The following is a 27800-nucleotide window of genomic DNA, read 5'->3' on the forward strand; positions in this document are numbered from 1 at the left end:
ATGGATGGAAGGAAGGAAGGAAGGAAGGAAGGAAGGAAGGAAGGAAGGAAGGAAGGAAGGAAGGAAGGAAGGAAGGAAGGAAGGAAGACGTACAACTCAGACAAATTTGGGCCTTCTCCTTCCCGATCTTTGGAATAGGGAAAACAGAGTACCATTTCTCATGGGAAACCAACAGAATAAAGTTCCACTAAGACATCTCAAAATTAAGAAATTAAGCTCAATCATATGCTATTTGTGTTATTTGTTTCTCAGGGAGAACAATGTTGACATATTATATTGGTTCAAATGTAATGCTAAACCATAAATTGGGGTTTTAAAATCATATAGTTGGCTTTTCTTATTGAATTAAACCATGAAGTGATTTCTGTAATATTTGTGGAGAAGGCAGTTCAAATAATAAATTCTGTCAAATGGAAGACTTGACTCTTCTCTGTAAATCAGAGCATGCAGTAATCATATTACTAACTAAAGTTGCCATCATGCCCAATGTCTTTTTCTTCTGCATTAGATGCCTGTTGAAAGGATAAGAAAACATCCACAGGGCAAGTGAGACCTATAATTTTCACACTAATAAAGTGTTTTACAAATGTCAAGTCTGTTTTCACTGTAGAGGTGCACAGTCAGCTGTGTTTTCCATTCTTCTGTAGTGCAGGATTTTCTTGAGAGCTGTCTTTTCATCAAACAAGTATTGTTCTTGTCTCTAAATTACTAAAAACAACAACAAAATCCTTGTAAAGTTTCCCCTAAAGGTCCATTGGTCAGCTTTAATGTTCCCATTATTCTATTCACTGTAGCCACTGCCCCCCAAGTTCCCATTTAATGGTCTTAATGCTTTGCTAACTTTGTTTGTAATATTCTATCCCTGTCTATAGGAACACTTATTGTGATCAATGCAATATGTTGCTAATTAATGTTTGGTTTAGGCATTAATTAGTTCTTTTATTGCCTTTTCTTCTTTGTGTTTTTGTGTGGAGTTGTTGTTTTCTTGCCTTTTCAAAGAAGCTCTTGCTTTTGCCTATGAGACCTTTTCCTCCTACACAGGGCATGGATGGTTGATTACTTTGCTTCTCATGATAGCTTTCAAGGTGTCTTATAACAGTTTTCCTTGAGTTCCCTTTGGTGTCATTCATTTGATAAACATTTTTAATCTCATCCACCAATGTCTCGCAAATCACCAGGGCTTTAAGGAGTCTGTTATTAACTTTCTGGAGGTTCCAGAATATTCTTCCCTTGTGCAAAAGGAAAGCTGTTAACTTCTGATCAGAAATGAAAATAAACTTACTTGTAGACTAAGAACTTTTCTACCTCATCAATCAGAGCATGCCCTTAACCACATTTTATCCTGTGGAGGACGTGCTGCAATCCCCTGATCCAGCAATAAGTGTGTGTGTGACTTCTCCTATGCACAGAGTAATGGCAGGAAGGTGAAGAGGCTATGGCTGAGGTGAGCTATGTAGCTGGTATTTTCTCAATTCTCTAAAATATGAAGTGGCTACATTGGCAATGATATGCAGTGATACTGAGTGGGTGCATGCAATGTGTGTGCACATTTACTTTCGAATCTTGAGCACCTGGAAACAGAGTGCCTTAAAGGCCTGAAGTACATCTGATCCACAGACTATTTAGAGTCTTCCACAGTTGAGAAAATGTAGAAGGAGCAGAGATTTTCACATTATTTCAGAACTGCATATAGAAATACTATACCAAAAAGCTACTTCTGCAGATGTGCATTCTCTCCTTTGAGGCATTTGTACCTGGCTCATAATGTTCATTTTTTCCACTTTTATAGCCTCATTTATTTTTATCATAGCTGATGAGTACATTTAGGACCATCCAAAAACTTACTTAAGTTTGTATCTTCTATAGAAGGAATACTTTTAAATGGAGGCTATCCAAAAAGAAACAAAAACAAAATCCAAAATGGCATCAAAAGTTTGGGAACAGTGATTATGTGCCATCAAGTCAGAATTGATTCTTAGCAACCACAAAGATCGATTTTCTCCATGACAATCTGTTCCTAACTTGGTCCTTCAGGTCTTCCTATGGTGTACCCATTGCCACTGACGTCTTAGTCTGGGTCACAATTGGACCTTTAAGGACATTGTGCTGCTATTTCCTCCTCCATCCCACAATGGATTCTTGGGATTACAATACTGTAACTCCAGAACAATATTGTTTGAACATTCCTTTGTAAAATTAAACAAATGAGGCAAAGAGATTGCATAATAAAAACCTCATCTGGAAGGCCACTTAGACTGTCATGGTTTAGAAGTTGAGAAAGAGGGGAGTAGTGCCAATCTTTTTTTTAAAAAGCTTTCCAAGCCAAATTATTTTGAAATTATTGCAATGCTGTGCTTCCTATAACCAATGGCATGTTATAAGAACGCTTTTTACAGGTGTTGGCAGTATGAAATGAGTGATAAAGCCAAATGTGGAAAGAAGTCCCATCAGAGCTCAGAAGAGTGGGACTCTCAAATACCTCTTTCAAGAATATGCTTTCATTTTTGGTAATTTGCCATATTAACGACTTGGAAAAAGAGTTGTTTTAAGTTATGCAGAGCTTTCACAAATTTATTTTGTAGAATGCACATGTTTAATTTAAACATAAAAGCTAGGGGCAGTATTTTTTCCCCTGTTAACCACAGAAAGCAAATGAAGATATTGCTGCCAACAAAACATTGAGGAATGTCTTGCCAGCCACAAATATTCTTCCTCCCACTCCTTGTTCATTTCTTTATTCCAAACCATACTCTTTTCTTTAATTCATAGTCTCTTCAGTGATTTTCTCTAGCTCTTTCATGTAGCAAATGTGAGTTTGGGTAGTGATTGCTTTAATAATTGCTTTGGAACTCTCTGATAGCCTACTCTGCTTCCTTTGGGGAGCATAGGCACCCTCTGAATAAAATCCCATTACAAGAAAATGCATCTTCATATAACCATCCTTTAGAGGAGTAAGTAACTAATAAGCTCAACCTTCTTCATTTCTGCAGCACCACCACAATCCAAGATGAGGTTCCGTTGCCAAGGGATGAACCGTTCACTTTGCTTTGACATGCCCCAGTCCTACACCCATTTCTCTTTGCAGCAAAACAGGCTCCTTCAGAACCAAGCCCAATATATATATATATGAGACTTGCTGAGGTAGCAGAACAATGACAGTTTTAGCTTTGTAATTTCCTGTTGTGTCCTTGTTTCATTTTACAACCCTGCCTCTCCTTCCTTTGATGTGTATGATTATTTTAATATGGCATAAACTTATCTTGCTGTCAGATCTTTGGTAAAGCGTGTGCTGCTTTCAAATAACACTGTGGATAAATGTTTCTAAAGGATGCGTTCTTTGTACTGTGAATGTAGCTTAGCGGTTCAAGACCACCGATTCAAAGTGGTGGCATCGTTATGTCTGAAGTCATTCTTGGCAGGAGCTCTTTTAAACAAACAGTCTAGCGTAGGTAAAAATTTAGCAGCTACATTGCAGAAGAGGCCAGATGAGGCAACGAAGGGAGGTAACCAAGAACATGGCATGTAAAACTAAAATAGAAGATGTTCTGGCTCACATCCCAAAACCACAGACTTGAAGCCATGCTGGGAAATGACAAAAGAAAAAACGGAGCTTTTAGATATAAATAGGAGATATTGCTATGGAATCCAGTGAGTTCCTTATTTCAGGCCAAAAGAGAAAGCCTTGCCAGACATACTTGATACTAACATAACTGAGGGGTCACTTTATAAAAATAAGGTCCCGTATTTCTACATTTCACCCCCACAGTGACTAGTCTTATATCCATCTGCCATTTTAATTAACAGAGACACCTCCCAGTTCTTACAACTTTCCTGGGCAGATGAGTGCCATGCCTAGGTCAGCCTTCTGTGCTGGGCATTGCCTTAATGAATCAAGGATAAAGAATCACTCCCATTCCCACTGTTCTTCACCACTGGCCACAATGGCAGCGTTTGCTGAAAACTACAGTGCAGCTATATCTGGAGTGCCTCAAGTTCCTCACATTCTTGGCAGTTCTGCTTGTTCACAAAAATTTCTAGAAATTCTAGGACTGGAGGGTTAGATGAATTGCATGACAATGATAATGCCAAACACAGTGCTTTAGACTGCCATTTCACTGATTGTGGTAGCTGGGGTAACTTGGAACAAGGAGATCTGATTACTAAGCCATTGCATGGTTCCAAACTATATTTAACCAAAAGAACAAATATTGGTTTGCCTTTTAAATCCTTAGAGGATGGACTATATGAGAAGAAACAAACAGATTGAATCATACGTTTAGCAATAAATCATATTCTCACTTCCAAATTTGGGATGGGAGTCAAGGCAAAAGAGACAATCTATTTCCCAACCATAACCTTCTGCATATATTCACACTTAGAATTACCTGCAACTGTATACATCCCCTCACCCCCTAAGTACTCATTATAATGTGCATCTCCTGTGTGAGGCAAGACCTTCACCACAACTTTGGGAGAAATGGACAGTCTGAAAGATAACTGGGTTCCATTCCACAACTTACCTGGGAAGTGGGAATTAGATCAGTCCATTGGGCTGAAATAAATTCTTCAGCATCCTTAGGCTCCAGGTGCAGGACACGTAGAAATCTCTTCCTGTGCCTGGATCCCAGCTGACTACCTAGAAACAGCTTGTGTTAGTAGCAGTGAAGGGTGCACAACATTTTAATTTCCCATATTAATCTAAATCAATGCTTTATCAGGACTTTGTGAAAAATGTAAAGAGCAGCTAGAATGCTTGGAGTGCTGGCCAGGGCAGGAATCAGTGGTGAAACCTGCAGAGGTGCTGGGGCCTTGGCAGTTACTGAATTATGCCTGGTTGTGGTTCTGTGGGCAGAGGTTGATGCCAGGGGAAGACTCTGCTCCAAACATGCCTTACACTCAAGTATAACCAAAGGAACAAAGAGTATCTGGTGGGAATAATGCTGGAGAGTCCAGTTTCATGTTGGTGATTGCTGATATTAAAGGAGGGTGATAGGCTAAGAATTAGGGTACTGGCTGAGCATGGCAGAGGCAATACTGAAGAGAGGAGTAAAGATAGGCTGAGAGTAGCAGCAGACATATTATTGAGAGGTATCTTGAATTTGAGGCATACAGATCTGCTCATTTCAAATCTGTTTTGGCATAGGATTCTGTGGTACAGATTTGCACCAATATGCCATACTGGAACATAATATCTTGGATTTGTTTACTGTCATACAGAGCAGAGTAGACAGGATTTTTTTTTTCCATGACAGCAAGGTTTGTGCAAAATCTTAGTAGAGCATTTTAGCTGAAGTAAGTGGAACCAAAGAGTAATAGAGATTTTGAAAAGATGCTGGCTGTGACTTATTTTGGCACTCAAGTTCCTTTTTCAAAGTTACTCATAATCTACCTCACATGTAACCTGCATCTGTATAACCATCCTTTCCACCCCCCTTCCCTCATCCCTACTTAAACCCTACATCAGTCTGGCCACTCCATGCATCTGATAAAGTAAGCTACAGTTCACAAAAGCTTATGCATTTGAAATATCCTCCCAGACTCCTCCTGGTCTTTGGCCATCATAGCTCTCCTCCTATAGCGGAAATGCATTGTGTATCTGCACCTACATCTCTAGAACTATCATTCAGGATGTGTCTGTATATCAGAAACAGTGTGTGTAACTTTGATGAAGAATTCAAGTAGTAAGCAATTAATAATAGAAAATTTGTTTTTACAGTTTGGAAGTAGGAATGAAGCAATGGTTCTTCTTCATGTTCTGCTCAGTAGGCGGAATTATTTCTACCGGAAATTATGTTATCATTTAATAACAGGAAAAACTGCAACTTAATTAAAAAGAGACATGGATATGGATAGGTTTATAATTTGAGCTCTGTGGAAATAACCAATCTCTCCATATTTAAACAAAATATAGAGATACTTAATTCCTTTTCTCACTTCCCGCTTCGCATTTACCTCTTCCTGTTTTTAAGTTATGGATTCTTCATGCACTCATTTTTAAAACTGCTTTCAGCTGGAAGTGCAAATGAAAAATCAAATCCAACCTAAGAATAGGAAAACTTTTATAAAACACAAACAGATTCAATCTAGGATTCTAAATTGATCCTGCAACAGACTGGGACTCAGGGCCTTAGCAATCATCAATGATCATTATCACTGCAGTACCTGCAGTTTCTGAAAACGACTGACCATAAAAACAATTAACCTTCTGAGTAATGGGTGATGTCATCAGGGAGGGAAAGGTTTGTTGGGAGTTATTTGTAATAAAGGACATAGATCTGTCTATCTCATTCATAAAAGGTGTCAAAGGTGGCTACAACCAGATAAAGCAAGTTACACTAGATCTCAGTAGTTCTTAAAATTCCCCAATGTTCAGAAAAAGGTAGGAAGAACATAATACAGTGGGTGCAGTCAGAAGCCAAGAGAAATAATAGTGGGGAGGCACTGTACAGAGTAGAATTTTAGTAGATCCTAATCCTAATAATCATCATATACTTTCTCATCCCAGTCCCACCTGATCTTTCTGCCAGGGTGGTAAAAAAAGAAAAATATCCGTTAACAATAACCAGATTGAATCAAATAAGCCAAACCCAATCCTAGCTTGATAAAACCATCAAAGACAGAAAATATAATTGCCCCCAAATGAATCAAGGGTAAACTATAAATTTTGATGCCTGCTCCTAAAGAACAATTGCAAAACTCAGAGCACTTCATTGGCCAATTAGGTAGGTAGATGACCTGAAGGGCTGTGCTTAATGCTGGGCAAAGTAATTCTCTTGCATTTTTCCATACAGTTCTCATGCAGTTTGATTAAAGGAAATTTACTTTTAGGAATTGGTTCAGGGGGGTGTAGCACTTGGTTATAAGGTGGTCAAAAGTGATGAGAAAGTCCTATCTTTCATTGTTTGATTGTCTCCTGAACAGTCTGCGGGCCCTGCTTGGCTTCCCTTGCTTTTTTTCACTTCTGAAGGGAAAACATTATGCAGGAGCTCCTTTTCTTGGGGTTTTTCAATAATAATGTAATAATCAGTACTAAGGGGGAATCCTGCTTGTTTGATTATTTTCTCCAAGCTTCAGTGATTACTGTTATATGAAATTACCTCTACTGTGGTCATTGTATGGTTGAGATTGTATCCTACCAAGAGTCTCTCAGTTGCAGTGGGTTAAAAAAATGACTAGATAGCAAGAAATAATTGTTTCAGGAGTTTTCCTTTTCTTGGAGAAATACAGAGAAATCATCCACCCAATTTTGATGCCTGCCAATTTGGGGAAAAACTTGAAAGGGTCATTTTTGCCTTGTTCTAACTATGACCAGTGCTCCCTCTGGCCAATAATACAGGTAGAAACTCAGCCATTTTAAGAAAATCTTGAAAGACTGTCCCAAACCTTCACTGTCCCATTTTAAGAACAACAAGGTCAAGTCTGTTTGTCATGCTTTCTACTTTCCCAGGGCTGAGTATCATTTCCTGTCTCCCATCTTCTTTTCAGGACCAGAGCTAAATTCCTCTACAGCTATGAAGATAAATGCTGTAATAAAGATTGATTTTAATAAATGTGCCTAGGGTTTACAAGGTGGTTAATGTGGCCCTCATGGCAGACCTAAGATGGCAGAAGGCAAAGTATTAACAAATGAATGTTACTGCCCATCAAACCACTATGACCTGTCCATTGTCATGTTCTCTGTGGGAGCTGATAATGGGGTGGCCATTTGTACATCAGAAAATGCCTCACCGAAAAGAAGATCCACAGATTTACATACAGACTGCTAGAGTCTCTGGAAGTTTTGTGGTACATAAATATTGTTAATAAATAAATAAATACAGTAAATATTGCATGCTTGGAAATAAATATTGTAGTTTAAATAGAAATACCAAATTTACCCCATTGTAGTGGGGAAAATTCCAATAAGGCAGTCTACGTGTTTCTTCAGTTTGCAGTCTGCACAGTAATGGGCTACTATTCCTTCTTTGGATAATTCCATATATTTCAAACAGATTTGTTCTGGGACAATCCTTCAGACAAGAGACCCTCCTTTGTAAAGTAAAGTAAAATTTTGAAGTAAAACTCTTCCTTCGTAAAGTTTTGAAGTAAAACTTTTGAAATGATCAGACTTGAAAATGGCTGTCATTTCTGGATAGTTTTTCTGCTGAGTTTTTCTTCATAGCACAAACTTGTACATATGCAAATGCCAAGTGCCAGACTTTGACAGTGCCACTCCTTGATCTTGTAGTTGGCATTAAAAATCGGTTGTGCTTTTTGTTCAAATAGCTGCTGTGAAAGGGAACAGAGGGCAGTCAGCGGGAGAATTATCTTTATGGTTACAACATCCTTCTTTTTTTCTTTCCTTACAGAACTTTTTTTTTTAATATGTTGATTACTAGTGAATTTCCTAATGATGAGTCCTTGAGTCATACCCTGCTGTGAAATTGCTAAGTATTTAAAAAGCTTTTACTGGGTCCACCTCATTGTGAGTCAAGGAACTCAAACAACTTTAACTCACTCCACAGCTGTCAGGAATCCTTCAGTCTTTGTTTCTTTCCCCAAAAGCACATAGCTGTGATTTATGTCTGTGAAAATAATCACCTCCAATTGCTTAATTCCCTGAGCTTTTGGAAATGATTAAGCTGAAACATTATTGAATTCCTTGGAAATCTTACAGGGTTTCTTCCTATCTTGTGTAAGTTTTAGCTTAAATCAGTCAGTAATCATTTTATAAAGTCTTTGGACTCAAAGCAAGGCTGAAAAAGAAAAAAAAAAAAGGACAACATTTTCTGAAACTTCTCCTAAAAGAAACAGATACTGAAGATCCAATCTCATAGTTTAACTTGAACCAGGCTCACAAGAGCAACTTATAAAGCTATATGTATTACAGCTTTTAAACACCTGGAGGCAGTAGAAGAAAAATATAAATGTAATATAGATCTTAAGTATATGTGTGTCTGACTATGATATCTAACCCTACCAACAGGCAAAATGAGACTTCTGCCTCAGGCCGCAGACCTGGAGGGACATGAATTGACATGGTGCTGCTAGTAGACTATTGGAATAACAGCTGGAAGATCTTAAATATCTACCTGGTTATGAAGCAAATTTAAATGTTTTTTAGCTTTATCTACTTCTAGGGGTAATACTAGAAGACTCGAGGAACAGGGAAGACCCACCACTTGAACTCGAAGAATACTTTGTTACTTCTCCCACTGCTGCCACCTAGTGATGGCCTCTAACCATACACTCCATCTGCACATACGTCCCTGACTAGCAACAACAGCAAAAAATCACCCTCCGGCATGGGGTCTGCCTTACAACACACTGTGAGGTAGCCACGGCCAGCTTACATTGCTCTTAGGGTGGCTGGAGTAGTAGCAAATGGGTTCTGAAGGCTGTGTGTTTTTGGATATACTAAGAGGAGTTTGGGAGGATAACATATGACTCCTGTCCTCACTTCATTATCTATCCCAGTCCATTACTCAGAACTATTTCATTTCACCAAATGATAAGGCCAGCACTGTGTACTTCATGAGGTTGCTTTGAGGATCAGTTGGGGTTAAGGTGGTAGCTATATGAGTATCTGGTGGGACAAAAATGTATTAAGTAAATATTGTTCCAATCATGTGTTTGTCTCTAAAGCTCCACTGGACTCTTTGTTGATTTCTGGCAACATTAATTATGGATCTTGAAATCAGGCTTAAACTGTGAACAAACCAGATATCAAAGGAAAACTGATACTAATTGGGTAAATGTATTCAGAAAGAATATGGGAATGTGACTGAGAATAAATTTTTACTCTGTCTTATAGTTTATATATTCAGTCCCTGAAGATACCCTGAAACGATTAAAAAATGGGCTCCATCTTTAATGCTATTTGAGTTTTATTTGCTTAGGCTGAACAAAAATCAGCTTTCTACATGTCCTCTGATAACTTTGACAAATGATGTGTTATCTTCAGTATATTTCCTATGGATGACTCAATTTTCCTGCTTCCTCATTGTACTTCACAGTGTGTCAAGAATGATCATTTCTTCTTGGGTGAAGGTGACAGAGCAGAAGAGTTTCAAAAAGATCCGTAATTCTCTACAAATAAAATGCATTTAATATATCACATTTTTTCCCTCAGATGCACTTTTTATAGTCTGCAAGAGCAGATAGTAGAGGCTGGGATTATGATATTCTACCTAACAGCTTTATTATGACACCTGCTATCAGAGCTATTTGCTAGATCTTAAAGAGTCTGAGGCTGTAATCTTGATACCACTGGGAGGAAGAACCTGCAACCCCCCAATATTGTTGGCTACACTGTCTGGGATTGTTGGTAGCTAGGAGGTATTTAGAGGACCACAAGTGCCTCACTTCTGTTAAAACCAACTAACAAGAGAATAGGTACCACTAAATTCAGTGGACTTATTAGAGGAATGTGCCATTAGTTCTTTAGTAAGGTCCCATACTAAAAGAGCCACCATCAAACACACCTTCTAAGCTGGTTTCAGCAAATGCTAATATTTATATCAAAGAAGTGAAAAAAAAAAAAGCACTGGGATCTTTTCCACTGTATTCAGTAAAGGAAATCTATGGTAGGCATGATAGACCCCAACAGTATGAACTAAAGCAGCCTTCATCAACCTGGTGCCTTCCAGATGGAATGGTGTAAACTGTGGAGTCCTTGGTGCTCTCTGAGCTTGGTTGTTTGTTGCAGATGTTTCATTACCTAACTAGGCAACATCAGAAGTGCACTGATGATGTTACCTAGTCAGATAATGAAACATCTGCAAGCAAACAACCAAGCTCAGAGAGCACCAAGACTCCACAGTTCAACCCTGAGCTACTTATATACTCTTCTATTGGGACTGGTGTATAACTCCAGTCCCCCAGCCAGGATGTTTGTTTACCCAGAGACTACTGGATTAAGAAAGGCTAAACTTGAATCTGGTGCCCCTTTGGGGCAGTCACCTATAAATATTTGTTCACTTGACTGAAAACTTCAGGACCAATTAAAGCAAAATGTCCTTCTTTGGGGAAATTGATTAGATCCAGGTAACTGTGGCAAGCTGGTCTTGCAGTGACAGGGCAATCTCATTAACAAAATGGCACATTGACAGCCCTGAATGACTGAAATATGATGAAATGTTCTATAGGAGTGTTTGGAAGAGGAAACCTTCCTCTCTCTCCAATTAAAAGGCCCTTCTATTCAGAGGAATTATTTCTTTTTAAAATTGCATATTTTTGCTGCCATTTTTACTGAGCCTGGCCATAGCACAACCTATTAAGATTTGCAACAGAGAGTCTACTTCCTCTGCATTATTATCTCCAAGAACATGCAAGCTGCTGTCAAAAGCTTACTGAGAAGATAGATGCATGCATAGATGCATAGATCCATCTCCCCAATCTCAAAACAAGGGTCAGAGGCATATGCTCACATGAGCATTACTCATGATATAGAGGCAGGAAAAGGATTTCATTCTGGCTGTTGCAGAGCATCTCCAATTTCAAGTGGCTGTCTGTGAGCATCAAGGTAATGGCCAGCTCCTAACATGGCATATTCTCAAATTGTGGTAAGATGCTCAGTGCAGGAACACAGCCTGCTGTTGGTTCTTTGGTGGCCCACCTTGATTATGAAGGCCCCAGACCAACTTCTCCCCCATGTTGACTCTGCTGGTGCCAGTAGTTGTACCTAACTAACACCCTTGTTCTTGATCATTATTGCCTCAGGTTGTCCCTGAATGTGATCACTCTTCTCTTTCTCTTCCCCGTGCATGTGAATCTTTCTGAACTGATCTCTTCAGGCTGATTTCCTAATTACTATTTTGCTTGCACATGCCTGCATCTCTTTATCCTGTCCTTTCCTTCCTGGGCTTAATTTATATAAGTGAGCCAAGTAGGACATGATTTATACCCTCTTCCCCGCCCCCAAAACTTGCATATAATCCAGCCTAGTTTTATCTGCAAAACTCAACCTTGATTGCAGTATCCCGAAGCTTGGTCTGACAATAAGTTAGCTGTTAACTACTAAACTATTGTCTGCCCATGTGATTCTTATGTCTGCTATTATTTGGGTGCCCCTTTTTGTAGGTATGCTAGAGGGATAAGGACTTTAAAAAGACACAGAAAACTTATAACAGGTTATAGGACCAAGAAATAGAAATTAGCTGGAACACACAAGGACATTACATAGTTTCTGTTTATTTCCCATCCTTCATGTTTCTACCCTAACCCCCTTATTTTTTATTAAAGGCTATTGGAAAAGTGTGAATAGGATTTTTTTTTCATCTTTAACATTGTTACTTCTCCATCCCCCCAAGAACTGTCACAAATCATCAATATGTTATGCGACATGGAAGCCACATGTATATGATTCACAGAATAATTTAAAAAATGGACCTATTTAATAAGATCGGTCTGGTGGATAAGCGGTTTTGAGTTCCTCTGAAGGGATGTTGCAAAGATATTTATTATCTGCCTTTGTCCCCATTGAAAAATATAATACCCACATTCTCTACCTGTATTATGGTACATTTTATTCCCTGGACAGCAATAGACTTCTTTGTATCTACTTTTTATCTGCATGCCTTTGGAATGCATCAGTCAATCTTACAAGTGTTCTAGTCCTTATAAGATAAACTTACAAAGCGTGCATAATAGTTAAGATACCAGAATGTCAGTAGATCATGTCAATACCTCATGTACTCCCAGTGCTCTATTCCATCTAACTTTTTAGCAAATCTTTTTTTAAAAAAATATTTTACATTATTTTGCAGCGTCTTTATGCAATATCTATATTTTATACTGCGCTTTAAATAACCGTTCCCAATATACATTTTTCTATTCATTTTTCTTAATGTATATTTTCCTACATAACTTTCCTCTATGTAAGATTTTTTCCCCACATAATTTTTTAATTTCTCTAATGCAGTTTTCCATAATATATGCTTTTTCCTCTTTTTATGAGCTTCCCCTAACGCACACTATATGTAAAGCTGAAGCATTTATTATTATTTTTAGCACTGATTTCTATACAAAATTCCTAAATAAAAGCTGTATTATCTGATCTTTTCTGGCCAAGAGTGATAGGCAGGAACTGATTCCTATGGCAAACTTCCATTTAGCAGAGTATGGTATTTTGAAGTCAAAGAAATGTATGACAGATTTCTTTCACATTTCTAATTATCACAGTATCACATCAATTCAGGAAATACAAGCACTAATATTAGAAATAAACTAGATAATATGCAAATTACAAGAAGTCCTCTCCAGTTTCTGATATTATTTTCTAACTTGTAGGTACATGTTTGCTCAATCTGGATCAGAACTAATACACATGTAAAGGAGGAAGTCTAATCTTTCCACCCAGCCACTTTATTTAAAAAGAATTCATTTTGTCATGTGTATTTTTTTAAAAAAAATCTTTGTCAGCATTTAAAAAAAAAACACTTGCCTGTAAGTGGATAATTATTACTATTTTTTAAAAAATCAAAGAGGCTTGTGGGGAGAATATTAAGTCTTTCCTCTTCTTGAACTCACAGGAGGCAAAAAAGTCTGTTGCAATTAGAAGAAGCTGGAGCAAGATCACACACCATTTATATATTACCTAGCTGAGACCCAATGCTGATAAAGAATGAAACTGACAAGGCAGGGATCACCAGTTTCCAAACTAGAGAGAACCATTCAGTCAATGTAGATCAAGTACCTTTCAAAGCCATAAAGAGAATAGCCGAATATCTATTGACACAGAAAGGTTGGTGGAAAACACATAGAATTTAAACTCTGGAACATAGTCCTAAATGCAATCTTTGACTTCTGCATACTGCAGTAGACAAATCTCAGTACAGGTAGTCCTCACTTACTGACTCCAGTTGGGACCTGCAACTCCATCACTAAGTGATGCAGTCATTAAGTGAAACATCACATGACTGTGCCTGACTTACAACATTAGTTCATCAGTTCCAGCTGCAGTCGTTAAGTGAATCACTGTGGGTCATTAAGCACAATGTCACATGACCACAACTTGTGACTTCCTATCAGCTTCCCCATTGACTTTGCTTGTCAGAAGCTGGCTGTCAAGGTCACAAATGGCAATCACATCACCATGGGATGTTGCAACCATTGTAAATGTGTGCCAGTTGCCAAGCAACCATATCATGATCATGTGACTGCAGGGACACAGCACCTTCGTAACTCTGAATGATCACTGAACGAGTGGTAAGCAAGGACTACCTGTATATGTGGCTTCATTGTTGTGTGCAATTAAAAAAAAAAACTGAATTGTGGGTGACTAAATGTATGGAGAGCCAAGTTTTACAGCCATGTTGAGTATGAAGCCTGAAAAAGGCGATTTATGTTGTAAGCTTTTACAAGTAAGAACCTATATGTGGAAGCTACCTAACATATAGAACAGGGGTAGGCCACTTCAGATGTTGTTAAATTCTAACCATTACCAGAAAGTATTGGGCAGTTGCAAAACAAGTCAGGAATTTTAGTTAAATAACATTTGAAATGCCATAGATTGTTTCCTCTGATGGAGACAGTATTGTTTACTGTTCTGACTCCCAGTGTCTTTCCTGATCCTTTTGGAAATGCCTGGATTAAATCTGGGAGCTGTGGCATTCAAAGCACGTGCTCCAGCACTGCACTGTAATCTCACCCTTCCCTATATATTTATGTATTTATGCACAAAGGCTGCTACTACTAACTAATGTATATCACCCCCAAGAGGGTAAATCAGATGAGTTTGATTTAGGGAGACAACACCACATGGGAAATGTCTCCTGGGCCTTCCAATGATGCTCTAATATTTTCTCTTACTGGGTGACTTCTGTTTAAAGAAAGTGAAATAGCTGAGTTCTGTGGTCACAGAGCTCTAACACCTTGCTTACCATGGCCAAGGAAGAACTGGGGTATCCCCTTTCCTTGTATAGTTGCATGGTAAAAGAACAATGCTAGCTCAAAATGAAATACATAGGTTACTCTCTTTTAATCGCCCACAACTGGCTTTAAAACAAAGAACTACTCTACCCAGCAACATGGAATGATTGTGCTTTTATGTTGGATTCTTGCTGTAGCAACCCCTACCAACAGTTGTTTCAAGTCCATCATTATTCAGTTTGAGGGTCTGTTGCTCCTGAAGGGAGGTGAATTGTTCGTTTGAAAAGCAAGGAAGAAAAATACCCTTGCTGCTGCTGTCTAATTATTTTCAAGTCAATGGCAGGGTTGCATTACCCCAGCAGAGAATGGAAACGCAACGCTAGAAACACATGCCATAACAAACCCCTTAAATTTGGCAAGGACCTAGACTGCTTATTAAGGAATGTTTGTTTTCCTCTATTTGACATGAGGTGGGTTGGAACAGTTTGTGCAAGACTTTGGAATGGGGGAAAAAATCACTCCAAAGAGATCTGCATCAGAGGCAAAAATCTGACCTTGAAACTGTTTGAGGTTTTTTTTAAAAAAATGGCATGAGCATTGAGTGAAAATACGTCCCTTTGTCATTTATTCGCATTTTGTAAAAGGATAAGAATAGCTGAAAAAATAAGTTTGAAGAACAATCTCAGGAGAAACGCTCACATATGAAAAATAAATTGATGAACAGAAAGGAAAAATGTGCAGTACAAAATATAATCCAGAAAAAGTAGATGCGTGCTCACTGCTTTGTTTGTCACTGGATTGTGAAGATGCTCATCAGTGCTCAGGAAGATTTTAAACTCTTTTGATTTTCTTATTTCTCTTATGCTTTACACTACCTACATGATCTTTTATGCCATATGACTCATGAAGGCTACTGAGAAATAAACCCCCCACACACACAACTGACTATTGTTAACATGCAGTGGACTATTGCTAACATGGGAACCAGACCCTGCAACAAACACAGATGTCTACTTTGCTCCCAATCTACACTGACAGCACCATCACAGGCCCCAAAAAGTACACACACAAGATTAGAGGCGCCTTCACATTCTCTTCCTCTAATGTGATATATGCCATCATCTGACAGCAATGCCCCTCTGGATTCTACATAGTGTAAACAGGACAAACTTTGCACAAAAGAATTAATGGCCACAGGTTTGACATCAGGACTCACAACAAGGACAAAGTAATATCAGAGCATTTCAACCTTCCAAAATGCTGTCCTGAAGATCTCAAAGTTTCCACTTTGGACAAATGAAACTAACATCACCATTAAGCAAGAGACTGCTGAACTCACATACTTCAAAACATTTCAGGAAATCTCACAAGGTGTCAGTCAAAAATTCAACAATGAGTTTGTAACACATTACAACTGTTAATTGATAATCCGTCCCAGATGTAACCTGTATTTGCATAACCAACTTGTCTCTGCCTCCCTTCCCCACTCACCCCAATTTAAATCTTACCTCAGTTTAATCACTCTAAGTACCTGACCAAGTGAGCTGCAACTCACAAAAGCTTGTGTCTTTTACTAAAATGTGTTGGTCAAAAAAAGTGCTACCAGCCTCCTCCTGATTTTTTTGAGAAATGTCAGGTGCATGTTTCACAAACAGATGTATACAGCTATCCAAAAACGGAAGGATTTACATCGCTTATCCTCTGCAGAATATGAAGAATATGAATCAGGGGTGTTCACAGGATGTGATAAAAAAAATATATATAAGATGTTGGCTGTGATGGTCCAATTGAAGCTCTGCTTAATTTTTAAGTGTGTCATGGGTGCAATGCCCATTAAAAAAAAAAAAAGAGTTTCAACCATACCATTGCAACCATTATCTTGATAATTTTTTGACCACATCCTGTGGATACCCCTGAACTGAATATAGTTTTGCACTATGTTCTGCTTGGATTTCTGTTTAGACATAACGCAGTGATACAACATGAAAATGAAACAATGTTCTTGATAAGAAAAGTGCTGAACTCCAAATTTACAGCAGCTTTTAAAAAATGAAATACTGTTCTAGATAAGGAAAAAGCTTAATTTCTGCTGCCACTTATGGAAATAAAAATGCTGTCCTGTAGAAGAAAACTCTAATCTGGAGCACTTAAGTAGTTCTTGAAAATAAAACATTGTTCTGATAATAAAGCCCCTTGGATGAAGGCAACGCTTAATTTCAACCATTCAAACCCAGGCTGCCCTGAGCCTTTTGCCACTTCATGACTCGTGGTATGTGTGTGTGTGTGTATGTGTGCGTGTGTATCCATTGTCATCCCCCTTCACCTAGGCACCTCCCATAATGTGACAGACTTTCCCTGTGCCTCTCACACATCTGAATTGGAGAAAGAGAAAAGAACAAGTTTGAGAGAAGCAGGAAGAACTATCTCACATGGCAACAGCATAATAGCACAATGGGGATGATACTGGGAACAAACTTCTTGCTTCTCCTTAATTCCTGATGACAGAAAACTGGGATTTTCTTGGGCAGGTTTTGGGGGGGATGAGCACACCTAAACTGTGATAATCCTAGCCAAATTGAAGCAATTGTCAGATAACAAACTGAAAGGGCATGGAATTATGGAAGTTCCTCAAAACCTGGTCATGTCAACAGGCCTGGGAGTCACAAGAGAATGGTGATCTGATGACGTGGCTCCACTGTTTGTAATATCTGACATTCTCTCCCAGCCTTTTAATGATAATATTAATTTTTGTACTTGTTGAACATTTTTTTAAAAATTGTTTTTTATGGTTTGATTGTATGCCTCCCAGAGTCATGTTTCATGAGATGGGTGGCCATATAAATATGACAAATAAATAAATAAATAAATAAAAACATGCCAACATTTCCTGACTAGAAACGGAGATGCTGGTCCCTATTGAAGGACTGATGACTTTCAGAGATATTAAAAGTAGGGTATAAGAGTAAGATAGGACTAACAAGATTTCCATAAATGGAAATTTAATCCAAAGATTCACCTCATGAATGGCTTTTCATCTGTAATTGTCATGAATACTTAATTTACCTCTTGGCAGCTTATCTGCCAATCATGTGAGTAAATACACAATTCACAATACTGTAGTAAGGATTTGCTTTCCCACATTTATTTCTACCTATTATTTCATCTAAAAAAAAGAATATGTGGGTTTATGATCAATGAACATCTAAGATACATATGGCTGGGTTAACCTGTGGCTCTACCAGTTTTGGGGCACCTTGCTGAGTTACTAAGTGCTGCCCCAATTCCTGTCTCGTGGACGGTTCTTAGTTCCCTGTGCTCTCCTACCCTATCTCCTGCTTGCTCTTTCTCCCTCCTCCTTTTTTTCTTTTAAAACAGTCAGTCTTACAGGCTCCAGGAAAAGGAAGATGATGGATGCAGCTAGAACTTCAGCAGCAGGTGCATCCTTAGAAACAGGTAAATCCCACTCTTTCTAAGGATGGGATTGGAAAGTTCCCTTCACTTAGTAAAGGGGTAGAGATGCATGTATGTAGTAAGGCAATTTCACATAAGAGAAGGCTCCCTCCCACACTGCTCAGCTTCTGTTTCTTTCCCACTTTTTATTTGGTTGAGGGCTGTTCAAACTTCCTTTTATATTTTGGCCTGAGATGAATGGTATAGTTTTAAAAGAAATCAGTGTGAGCTCATTCAATTAGTTAATTCATTTAGATTTAAATTATTCTCCCTTTATTTTCCAAAGAAGAACTCAAGGGGACTTGAGTTAAATAAAACATCAAGCCATATAAAAGCACAACAATAACTTTCATTAAAATACCATCATAATAAAATACTATTATTGTAAGTAATGAAATATTCCAGCAAGCCACTGTGGAGAAGACCAATTAAAATTAATAACCTGATTGTAAGATGGTGTCAAAGACAATGCTTTTAGGGCCCAAAAGAGTTCAGCTGGAAGAGAATACACTATGTAGGCCTGACACTAAAGCGACTGTATATATCTGTATCTACTGCTTCTTCTTGGCAAGGAATCTGGGGCAAATCCTCAGATAATGAACATAGGAAGTGGAAAGGAAGGAAGGAAGGAAGCACAGCTGAACTGTGGCACATTTTTTCACTCACAGGTAAACATATAACAATCTATCATATCTTTATTTTGGTCAAAGACCAGCATAAAAACAAGAACAAAAACAAAGCAAAACAAAACAGAAATGATCTAACAACATATATTTCTTACAACCCAAGGAATAGTGATATCCCAGCATCTTACTTTTCAGGATTGGTTTCTGGGTATATAGATGTGTTTGGTTCTTAGAGTTAATGGCTGTGTGAAATTTCTAGGTTTTTCTTTAAAGAATATATCTGATAGAGAAATAAGTGGTAAAAAATATGCAAATGAGGAAAATTCAGTAATAATATGGGGGAAAGAAAAAAGGGGGAAATGTAAAATAATCTTCTCTCCCACATAGTAATTTTTAAACTGGGGGAAAGGACATTAATTTGTGAGCAAAATGTAATTCTTTGAGATAACTATGCTATTGAAAAAGATTATCATTTTAATGCAACAAGACAGTTTAATCAGTCACTGTAGGGAGAAAAATACATTTTCTCTCTTTCATCTTGCACATCGATTATTCATCTGCTATCCAAAAGACAGTAGCTTTGCCCAGAATTTTTATAAACACTACAGCATAGTTGGTTCTTACCGTGGCTATACAAAAGCTCTTCGGGGTGCCTTTTAAAGCAGTTTAATTGAGGCAAAAACAAGCCAGTTGGGTTCATGCCAAACATCTTATTTGGTGGCCTTTGTGTATGGCCATCTGTACTGATAAAATGGTGAAGTTTTAAGATCATAGTGAGCTACGGACTTCAAAATCAATATGAAGCAGGAATAGTTGGCAAATATTTAAAAGACTTGGCTGAACATTAATCTTGAAATCCAAACTTTGCCTTTAGCCAAAACTTAGGCTATATTCTTGGTTAAAGCTTAGGCTAAAGTTTTCTTTCAGTGCTAGGGTTTGAGTTGCTCTGCTCTGTGGGAAATAACAAGTGAGATAAGAGTGCTTCTCATCCCTATTGTTAGATAGGATGACATGACAATTCAAGATCTGGAACTTCACAAGCTTTATTATTGTATTTTAATATGAGCAAAAGCTTTATGTGTGATATTTTTCAGCTTATGCCAAAATAACTAGATTAGCCATGGACAGTACAGTATTCTACACCTTCTTGGGGAAGAACAACCCATCTGTCACCCCAGATAGCATTCCAGGGGTTCCAGATCATAAACTGAGTTTTATATTGAAATCTCTCTCTCTCTCTCTCTCTCTCTCTCTCTCTCACACACACACACACACACACACACACACACATCTGAGATAAAAAAAAGAGATGCAAGGTTAGAAAGTCTGGGCTCTTTCAGAATAAGACAGCCTTAGAATCTCTCATGTTATACATTTATCCTTTGACATTTGTTGGATATCTCTAATCCTTTCCCATCCCCAAAATGTAAACCTAACTACCTTAAAAAAAGTTGTAAAACACTGTGGAAAGAAGGTTGAATTGTTAACAAGCAAGTAATCTTCAGCAGCTTAAGTTTTTTTTTATTTTTAAAGAAATTCTGTCCTTTAATTTAGGGTTAAAATTTTAAAAAATATCCAAATGAATTCTGATAAATCAATTACTTAGCAAAATTGGCAGTGAATGGCAAATTTCCTATAATGCAGGACTAAACAGATCTCCACATATCTTGGATGATGACTCAAAGCTAATAGGATTCATAGTTCAAAACATCTCAAAAACACCAGTTTGCCTGTCTGCTCTTGGTAGAGACCTCTTCCCATCCAAATTTTCAGTCAGACTGTAAAAACGTCTGGGCTGTATGACAACTGGTGTCTTGAGCATAACTGAGCATGTTCATAGATACTTCAGTCACACCCTAAATGTTTGAAGTTATGTGTCCTAGAGGCAGCTGCACATACTTAGCATGGCTACTAGCTTTCATTCAAGATAGTTGCATTCAAGATAGCAATTAAAGTGCCCCATTCAAGATAAACAATAAAATGTATTTTGTTTCCTTGCATCAAACACTGGTAACTCATATGTCAGGGATACATCTGGATGATGTGTGCCACCCCCTTGCCCCATTGCTGGAATTTTATTGGGGCAGGGAGAAGTCAGCTCAGAAAAATGGTATTTTTATCTTGAAATATATTCCCCATTAGCTGCTATCTACTCCTTTTATCCAGTGGTTTCCCAGGACCAAACCTCAACTGGTATTAAAGCCTGGTACATTTTCAGAGAAAAGCATTGTTTTGGTGTTTAAAAATAATGGTGCTTCAAGTTCAGAGCAACATTTTGGGTCCAAGGTTTGTAATGGTATTTTCTGATAGTACTGGAATGATCAGAGGTATACATTCATTTATCTACAATATGACAGTCGTATCTTAGAATCTTTTCCCTCAACACGCAAATGGATATTGGGGGTGAATGGGGTATTCATTTGAATGGAGTTTGATATGCTCCCAGGCTATTTGCATAGATTTGCCATTTTTCATTCCTATTGTCTAAAATGGAAAATTGTGCTTCTTTCCAGTTATGATCACCTTATATAACTATCATTCTTCTGTTATTGAAATGTAAGTTTTTCTCTTTGTCTCTTTGTCTCTTTGCATAAATCAGCAAGGATTCAATTTCCTATTTCTTAAGGATCATGCATTTCGCTACTGAGATTGATATCAAAAATTCATTCTGCATTTCTTAGTATAGTATATTATTCAGAACTGCCAAAGGCAAAGGATTAATATGGGTGTGACCCACAAGCAACTGCAAGTAATTATTTGGTTACTCATAGTCATGTAAAAACATTTATACACATTTTCCTGCATATTGATGACAGCACTACTGGTACAAAGTGCAACATTTGGTCTAGGAACTCTTTGGCCTTGTTCACAAAACTCATTTGGTCAAGCATATGGTTTTGGAACAGATAGTATGGGTTTATATAGCCCAAGGACCATATATGGCCCACAAGACTAATGTTTGCAGCCCTTCACATCAAAACATTGCTGGAAATCAGCAGTGCAATTTCCTTTCCTTCCTATGAGATGGGAAATACCTGAAAACTGTGATCTGAGTCTTTAAATGGGTGCAACACATTTTTAAAGCATTAGGGGAAAACTTAGAAAATCTTAGAAAAGATTGGGGAGGGGGGTTGTGAAACACCTCAGTCCTGCTCAAGTCTATAAAAGGGCTTCATCCATTTTTGTGATATTGTCTGCTTAATGCAGTTCTCAGCCTCAAATATTTAACTGTGGGCCTTGGTCATTGCAGGGTCTGTCTGCAATTTCCCACCCCTATCCTATGTATGTATGTACTGTATGTAGGTGTTACTCCAGTTTATAGGCAGTTACAATCCTATCTAAGTGGTGTGCACTCCATCTCCATAACCAGGGTTAAAACAATACAACAAACCACCAACACAAATAATAAAAAAAATCCCATGCCACAAAAACATTTTTCCAGATAAACAGTCACAACCTGCAGGGGAATCGTCTCCATTTTAGTCTGGAAGGCTTCCTAGATCAGCCAGGTCTTGATGGCGTTTCTGAGCTCCAAAAGGGTTGGAGTTGCTAATCACAGGGGGAATGCTGCTCCATAGGAAAGGGAGGTAAAGGAGAACACCCAATTCTGAGGCCCCTGATGGTAGTAGTTTCTCAGAGTAGAGGCCTAGGCTCTTATTGGATGATGTCAGATAGGTAGGTAGAGTAGGGAGGTACACCAGACTAGACCAGACCAGGAGTCACATGCAGGCTAAAGCTACTTTTATTGAGATTGGCTATAATAATAAAATCTTGCAAGTCTGATTGTTCTATACTTCCTCTTTCTTATAGTTCAGTGAATTAAGGAAGCATCTGCCTGAGTCACTTCCAAATGTTATCTTGCTGTGGACTTAAAACATGTTTCAATCTCTTTTGCCTAGGCAATGGATCCTGCATATCTCTGTGAAGGTCACCTTCCTTATTCCCTATAGTGGGCAGCTAGTACAGGGAGCAGGCAGTCCCAAAGATACCCAAGTCCTAAACCATGTAGAGCTTTAAAGGTGACAATCAGCATCTTGAATCACATCCAGAAGGCAACTGGCAACCAGTGCAGCTCTCAGAGCAGTGGTATAATGCAGGCAAATTGAGGAGTGCCCATAATTACTCAAACTGCTGCAGTCTGGACCAGTTACAGCTTTACAAGTGGTTTTCGAGGGCAATCTCATCTAGGGGGACATTGCAATAATCCTGCCTACAGGAGTACCAAGGCATGAGGGATAGTATGCGGTCCAGGAATGGATACAATTGATGCACAAGACCCTCTTATTGATTTCAGTGCCTTCCAGGTATTAATTTCACTCAGGCTCAATAACTGGCTTAGTAGCATCACACTTGATGTGATGGAGATGTGGCCTGGTTAGGACATGGATGGGAATCAGTTTCTGATTTCAACTGTGAATCAATATGAGTACTACCTCATAGGTTTGAGGTCACTGATTGGTGGTTAACATCATGTGACTGTTCTGACTTAGTAGGCTTCACAATGCAGGAGGAGGGGATAGAGAAATGAAAAGAAAAAGGCAGCATCCAAGCAGAGAGTGGAATAAAAGCACCATGCAGTTTCTCCTTCCCAGCATCAGCCAGCCTGAAGAGAGAATACTGAGATACTTCCACTATGATGATCTGAAATGATCGCCTTAGTTAGAAGGGATCGCACAAAATCTCCCTAATTCACCGAAAGCCTAAGTGAGGGTTAAGCCATCTATCCCCAGAGCCTGCTCACAACATGTATGTTGGCTTGGTGAATGAACACAACTTGTGGAAAATGTAAGTACTTGAGGGTTGGTATATGAAGGGAGATTTTGTAGGGTACCAGATATGTAGCTGGTCCTACCCTTGCTGGGAGGAGTGGGTGGAAAATTCACTTCACAATTTCTCCACCTTTGTTTTTAATGCAGAAACATCACTCCCAAGTATGAGATCTGTTCATGAGTTATAGCCAGGTAAAAATTCAAGGGCTCCCTGCAGAAAGGCTGGGAAACATGGAACCTAGTAACTCCTTCACCATTTAAGAGGTAGCCAAGGGTTTCAGAAGAAAAGAAATTTGATGATACTTATTTTCTCCCTTCTTAATGAGGCCAAAGGACCTTAAGGTTCAACCCACCCCTTTTCCACTTATGAAGCCATAATATGTGTCATAAATAAACAGCAATTACTGTTTATTTCTAGTTTATTGTTAGCTGGTTAGCCAGTGGTTTCCAAGCAACATACTGAACTGCTCAAAACTTTAACAAGTATGTATATGTTTATATATCATGCCTCATTTTAATTTGGTTGGCTTATTATTAAGACAGATTTTAATCAGGAGAGTTAGTGAACTGAGTAATCTGTCATTATTGTGCTTTTAATTACTCTCAGAGAGCTTTCCTATGTTTCTCAGTATATCTAAAGTACTCTCAGAGAGCTTTCCTATGTTTCTCAGTATATCTAAAGTAAATGAGGATTCATTATTTCTAATATATTCAGTTCGTACCAGATAATTTCAATGTAAATCCTGTTAACTAGTTCCCCCCAGTGGTCCTCATTTGCCTGCTATTCTCAAAAGAACATACAGAATTTTGTATGGTATATGTGGCAGGAAATTAAGAACTGTTTCCCTTTTTAAAGGATCAATTTGTTTAAATTACTTGCCAGATTGTAAATTGATTGAAAGAATTAGGCTGGTGCCAGATGATGGGATCATAAAGAGCTAGGGTAGTGTAATGATTAAGGGGATTGACTGACTGTGGGGAGATCCAGGTTTAAGTTCACACTTAGCCATGGAAGTTCACTTGGATGACTTAGATGCCAGTCACTTTCTCAGCACAAATGACTGTTATTAAGGGGAAAAAATTGGAGGAGGAAGTGCAATGCATGTTATCTTGAGTTCTAGAAAGAAATGTAAGATATAAATCTAACAAATAATTAAATAAAATGATTACTTTTATCTGCATCACTCCTACTAATCATAAACCAGTGAGATTCTTAGCTATTCTACACACGTAACATGAAAAATCTATTAACTAATAATAACATGTAAATATAGGTTAATGGCGTTTGCTTTCTGGTGGTAATCAAGAAACTACTTATCCTGGGCGACTGAAAGAAGATGGGACCATAAAATCACACCATTGGAAGAGGTTATTGAGCCTACCCTCCTGCTCAGTGTAGGAAGCCAAATTAAATAGTGCTGGGCAAAAACTCCTGTATTTTTTTCCCTAGCATTTTCCTTCAATTTGAAGCAGAATAATTTGCTTTTGATTTTTTTCCCCCAAAAGCGGAAAAGTTCAGTAAAATTCACAACTGAGGAGAGGGAAGAGCAGGAAGAGAAACCATGGATAGGAGAGCAGAAGAACTAAGAAGAAACCAAGGCTTCTGAAAGACTGCTGATGCTGTTTCCTGAATGTTGTTCACTGATTCCTGTCTGCTCCTGAATGTTGCTAATTGATTATTCTCTGTGAGTAGGACATTGTTTGCTGATCATCTAGTTGACACACCTTCAGGAGACCTATACGGAAGCCAAGCAAACAAAAATTTGGCAGGGGTATGTTAAGGGGTATACATTTTTCGTTGTGGTTGTTGTTTGTTGTTAATCAGAGGAACATGGAGATGGAGGGAAGTGTTGTCATGATCTTAAGGATATGTGCCATGTTTGTTTTTTACTTGAAGACGACAAGAAGTATACATGCTATGGGTGCAGGCTGATAGTCCTCCTGGAACAGAATGTCTGCTCCTCATCAGGGAAGATAGGATGTTCTTGAACTGAACACAGGAAACACTCATGGAGACTCAATAGCATCAAGAAACTTCTTAGATAATAGAAATAAATATCTGTTGGATTAAGTCACTTGGATTCACTCCAAGTGGTACTCTAGCCTTGAGGCAGGTCCCATAGAGGTGACTGAGGATCAGTCTGGCTTGGTTACCTGGAAGGAGTTTGAGCCTATTGGTCCTGAGGAAGTAGACAGGGTTCTAGGAACTGTAATCTTGGCTATCTGTATATTGGACAAAGCCCACTTGGCTAATTAAGGCTTACCAGGAGGTGTCATGCAGTTGGGTCCTGGTGGTGGTGAATTCTTATTTGAGAGAGGGGTGGGTTGTGCTGGCTCTGAATGAAACAGTGGTGTGCCCCTTCCTCAAGAAGCTATTGTTACCCCAACCATGTTAGATAACTTTTGTCCTGTCTCCAAACTTCTCTTTCTAGGAAAGGTTGTTGAGAAGGTAGTTATGCTGCAGCTTCAGAGGACTGTGGAAGAAGCAGATTATCTGGATTCCTTCCAGTCTGGTTTCAGCCCTGGGTATGGAACTGAAACTGTATTGATCACACTTGTGGATGACCTCTGATGGGAGCGGGATGGAGGTAGTAAGTCCACCTTGCTCTTCTTCAGTGGCCTTCAATACCATCAATCATGGTATTGACATCAGGAGGAACTTCCTGACCCATGTGAGATATCAGCCAGTGGAACAGGCTCCCAAATAAACTGATGAGTCCTCTTTCACTGGAGATCTTCAAATAGAAGTTGTATAGTCATCTGTTTGGTGGATCCAGGAAGTTGGACTAGATGGACTCTAATGTTCCTTCCAACTCTAGGTTGTTATTATGTTGGGAAACCAACTTGGCCAAAACTTCTAGGTCCCCAAATTTCCTTTTGTTGACAGTTTCATTCTCCAGAAGGTGAAAGAAAAGGCAAGGGGATTGGCTATCACTTTTATAACAGCTGTGGTATCCTCACCACTAAAACCATCATCCCCCGCCCCCCACTGCCAGAGGTTAGATTGGCTCCAACCCTGCTTGCCTTTTGAAAGGCCCTTGTGTCAACAGGCCTGGAGATCTAGTTATAGTTTGGAGCCTGCTAAATGGTTATACTGATTGATCCATGACTTGCACTTGCCTGTTTTCTGTATTTCTTGGTTTTAATCTTAGTTTTGATTAGTTTTAAGGGTTATTGTGTTTTTACTGTTTTATTGTATTTTGTTTATTAGTTGTGTTTTTTTATTGTTTTAAACTATGTGAGCCTCAGAGTCACAAATGTGAGATGTGCGGCCATACAAATTGAATAAATAAATAAAAATAAACCATATCTCATCATTAACATCACAGATTTGGTACTAAGTGATTTGATACCCAATCCAAAATAAACATACAAGCATGACTGCATTTCCGTTATAATTCCATGTATTATTATCTTGTTCTTCGGGTGACCCAAGAATTCTTAAGACAAGTATATTAGGATAAAATACAAGTCAAATTTCTTTAGAGTTTGCCAATCTAGGGAAAATCAAACTTCCCCTTTTACTTGTGTTAGTATTCAGTAAAACTAGGATTTTAATTTAAGAACTATTGGGATTGATTATGGTGTCAACAAGGAAAGTTAAACAACTATTAACCCAGAAGTTTATAAATATAAATGTATCAAGGTCACATTGATAACTCTAAATGCATTAGGGTTACATTGTATACAACTTTCATTGTGTAAGATTAAATGTGTACTTAAATTAAGAACAATAGGTATTCATAAATCAGCATGCATGCTCATGAGAAACTAGCCTTCTAATTAAATAAGAAGAAAATTGGTGTTTCTTGTTCCAGGAATTGTTTTGCTATATCTCAACTAATTATGCATTGATATCTTACAGAGAGATATTTTCTAGTTGCAGGAATTGTCCTCTTGTGTCAACATTTGTAGCATTGTAGCTGCAAGATTTTTTTTAACTTTTAAGATCAATGTGTAAGTCAAATCTCTTTACTACCAATAGAATAGTAAGCAAGAAAAGTAAAATGTTTCTTTATAAACTGCATCTCCATCAGAAATTCAGAAAAAGACTTACAATTAATTCAAATTAAGATGCATTTCTGGAATGTAAAGATAGAAAATG

The 27800-nt window shown here is 38.3% G+C and overlaps 1 protein-coding gene across 12 annotated transcripts in view; it reads right to left on the reverse strand.

Annotated features, from left to right (window-relative positions):
• The window catches only part of LOC103057326 (uncharacterized), a 142573-nt gene that overhangs the window by 40397 nt on the left and 74376 nt on the right, over window positions 1-27800 (reverse strand). For all 12 annotated transcript variants that reach the window (XR_015797921.1, XR_015797930.1, XR_015797933.1 and 9 more), the window contains one exon: window positions 4521-4636. Coding sequence is in view for 6 of the 12 variants with exons in the window: in XM_088150841.1 (XP_088006967.1) it covers window positions 4521-4636 (116 nt within the window). In the remaining 6 variants the exon portion in view is untranslated. The remainder of the gene's footprint in view (window positions 1-4520; window positions 4637-27800) is intronic.

Source organism: Python bivittatus, unplaced genomic scaffold (assembly GCF_059951505.1).
Source record: "Python bivittatus isolate LINGU-HERP-01145 unplaced genomic scaffold, Pbiv_v1 ctg000610_np1212, whole genome shotgun sequence".
In the NCBI taxonomy this organism is placed as follows: domain Eukaryota; kingdom Metazoa; phylum Chordata; class Lepidosauria; order Squamata; family Pythonidae; genus Python; species Python bivittatus.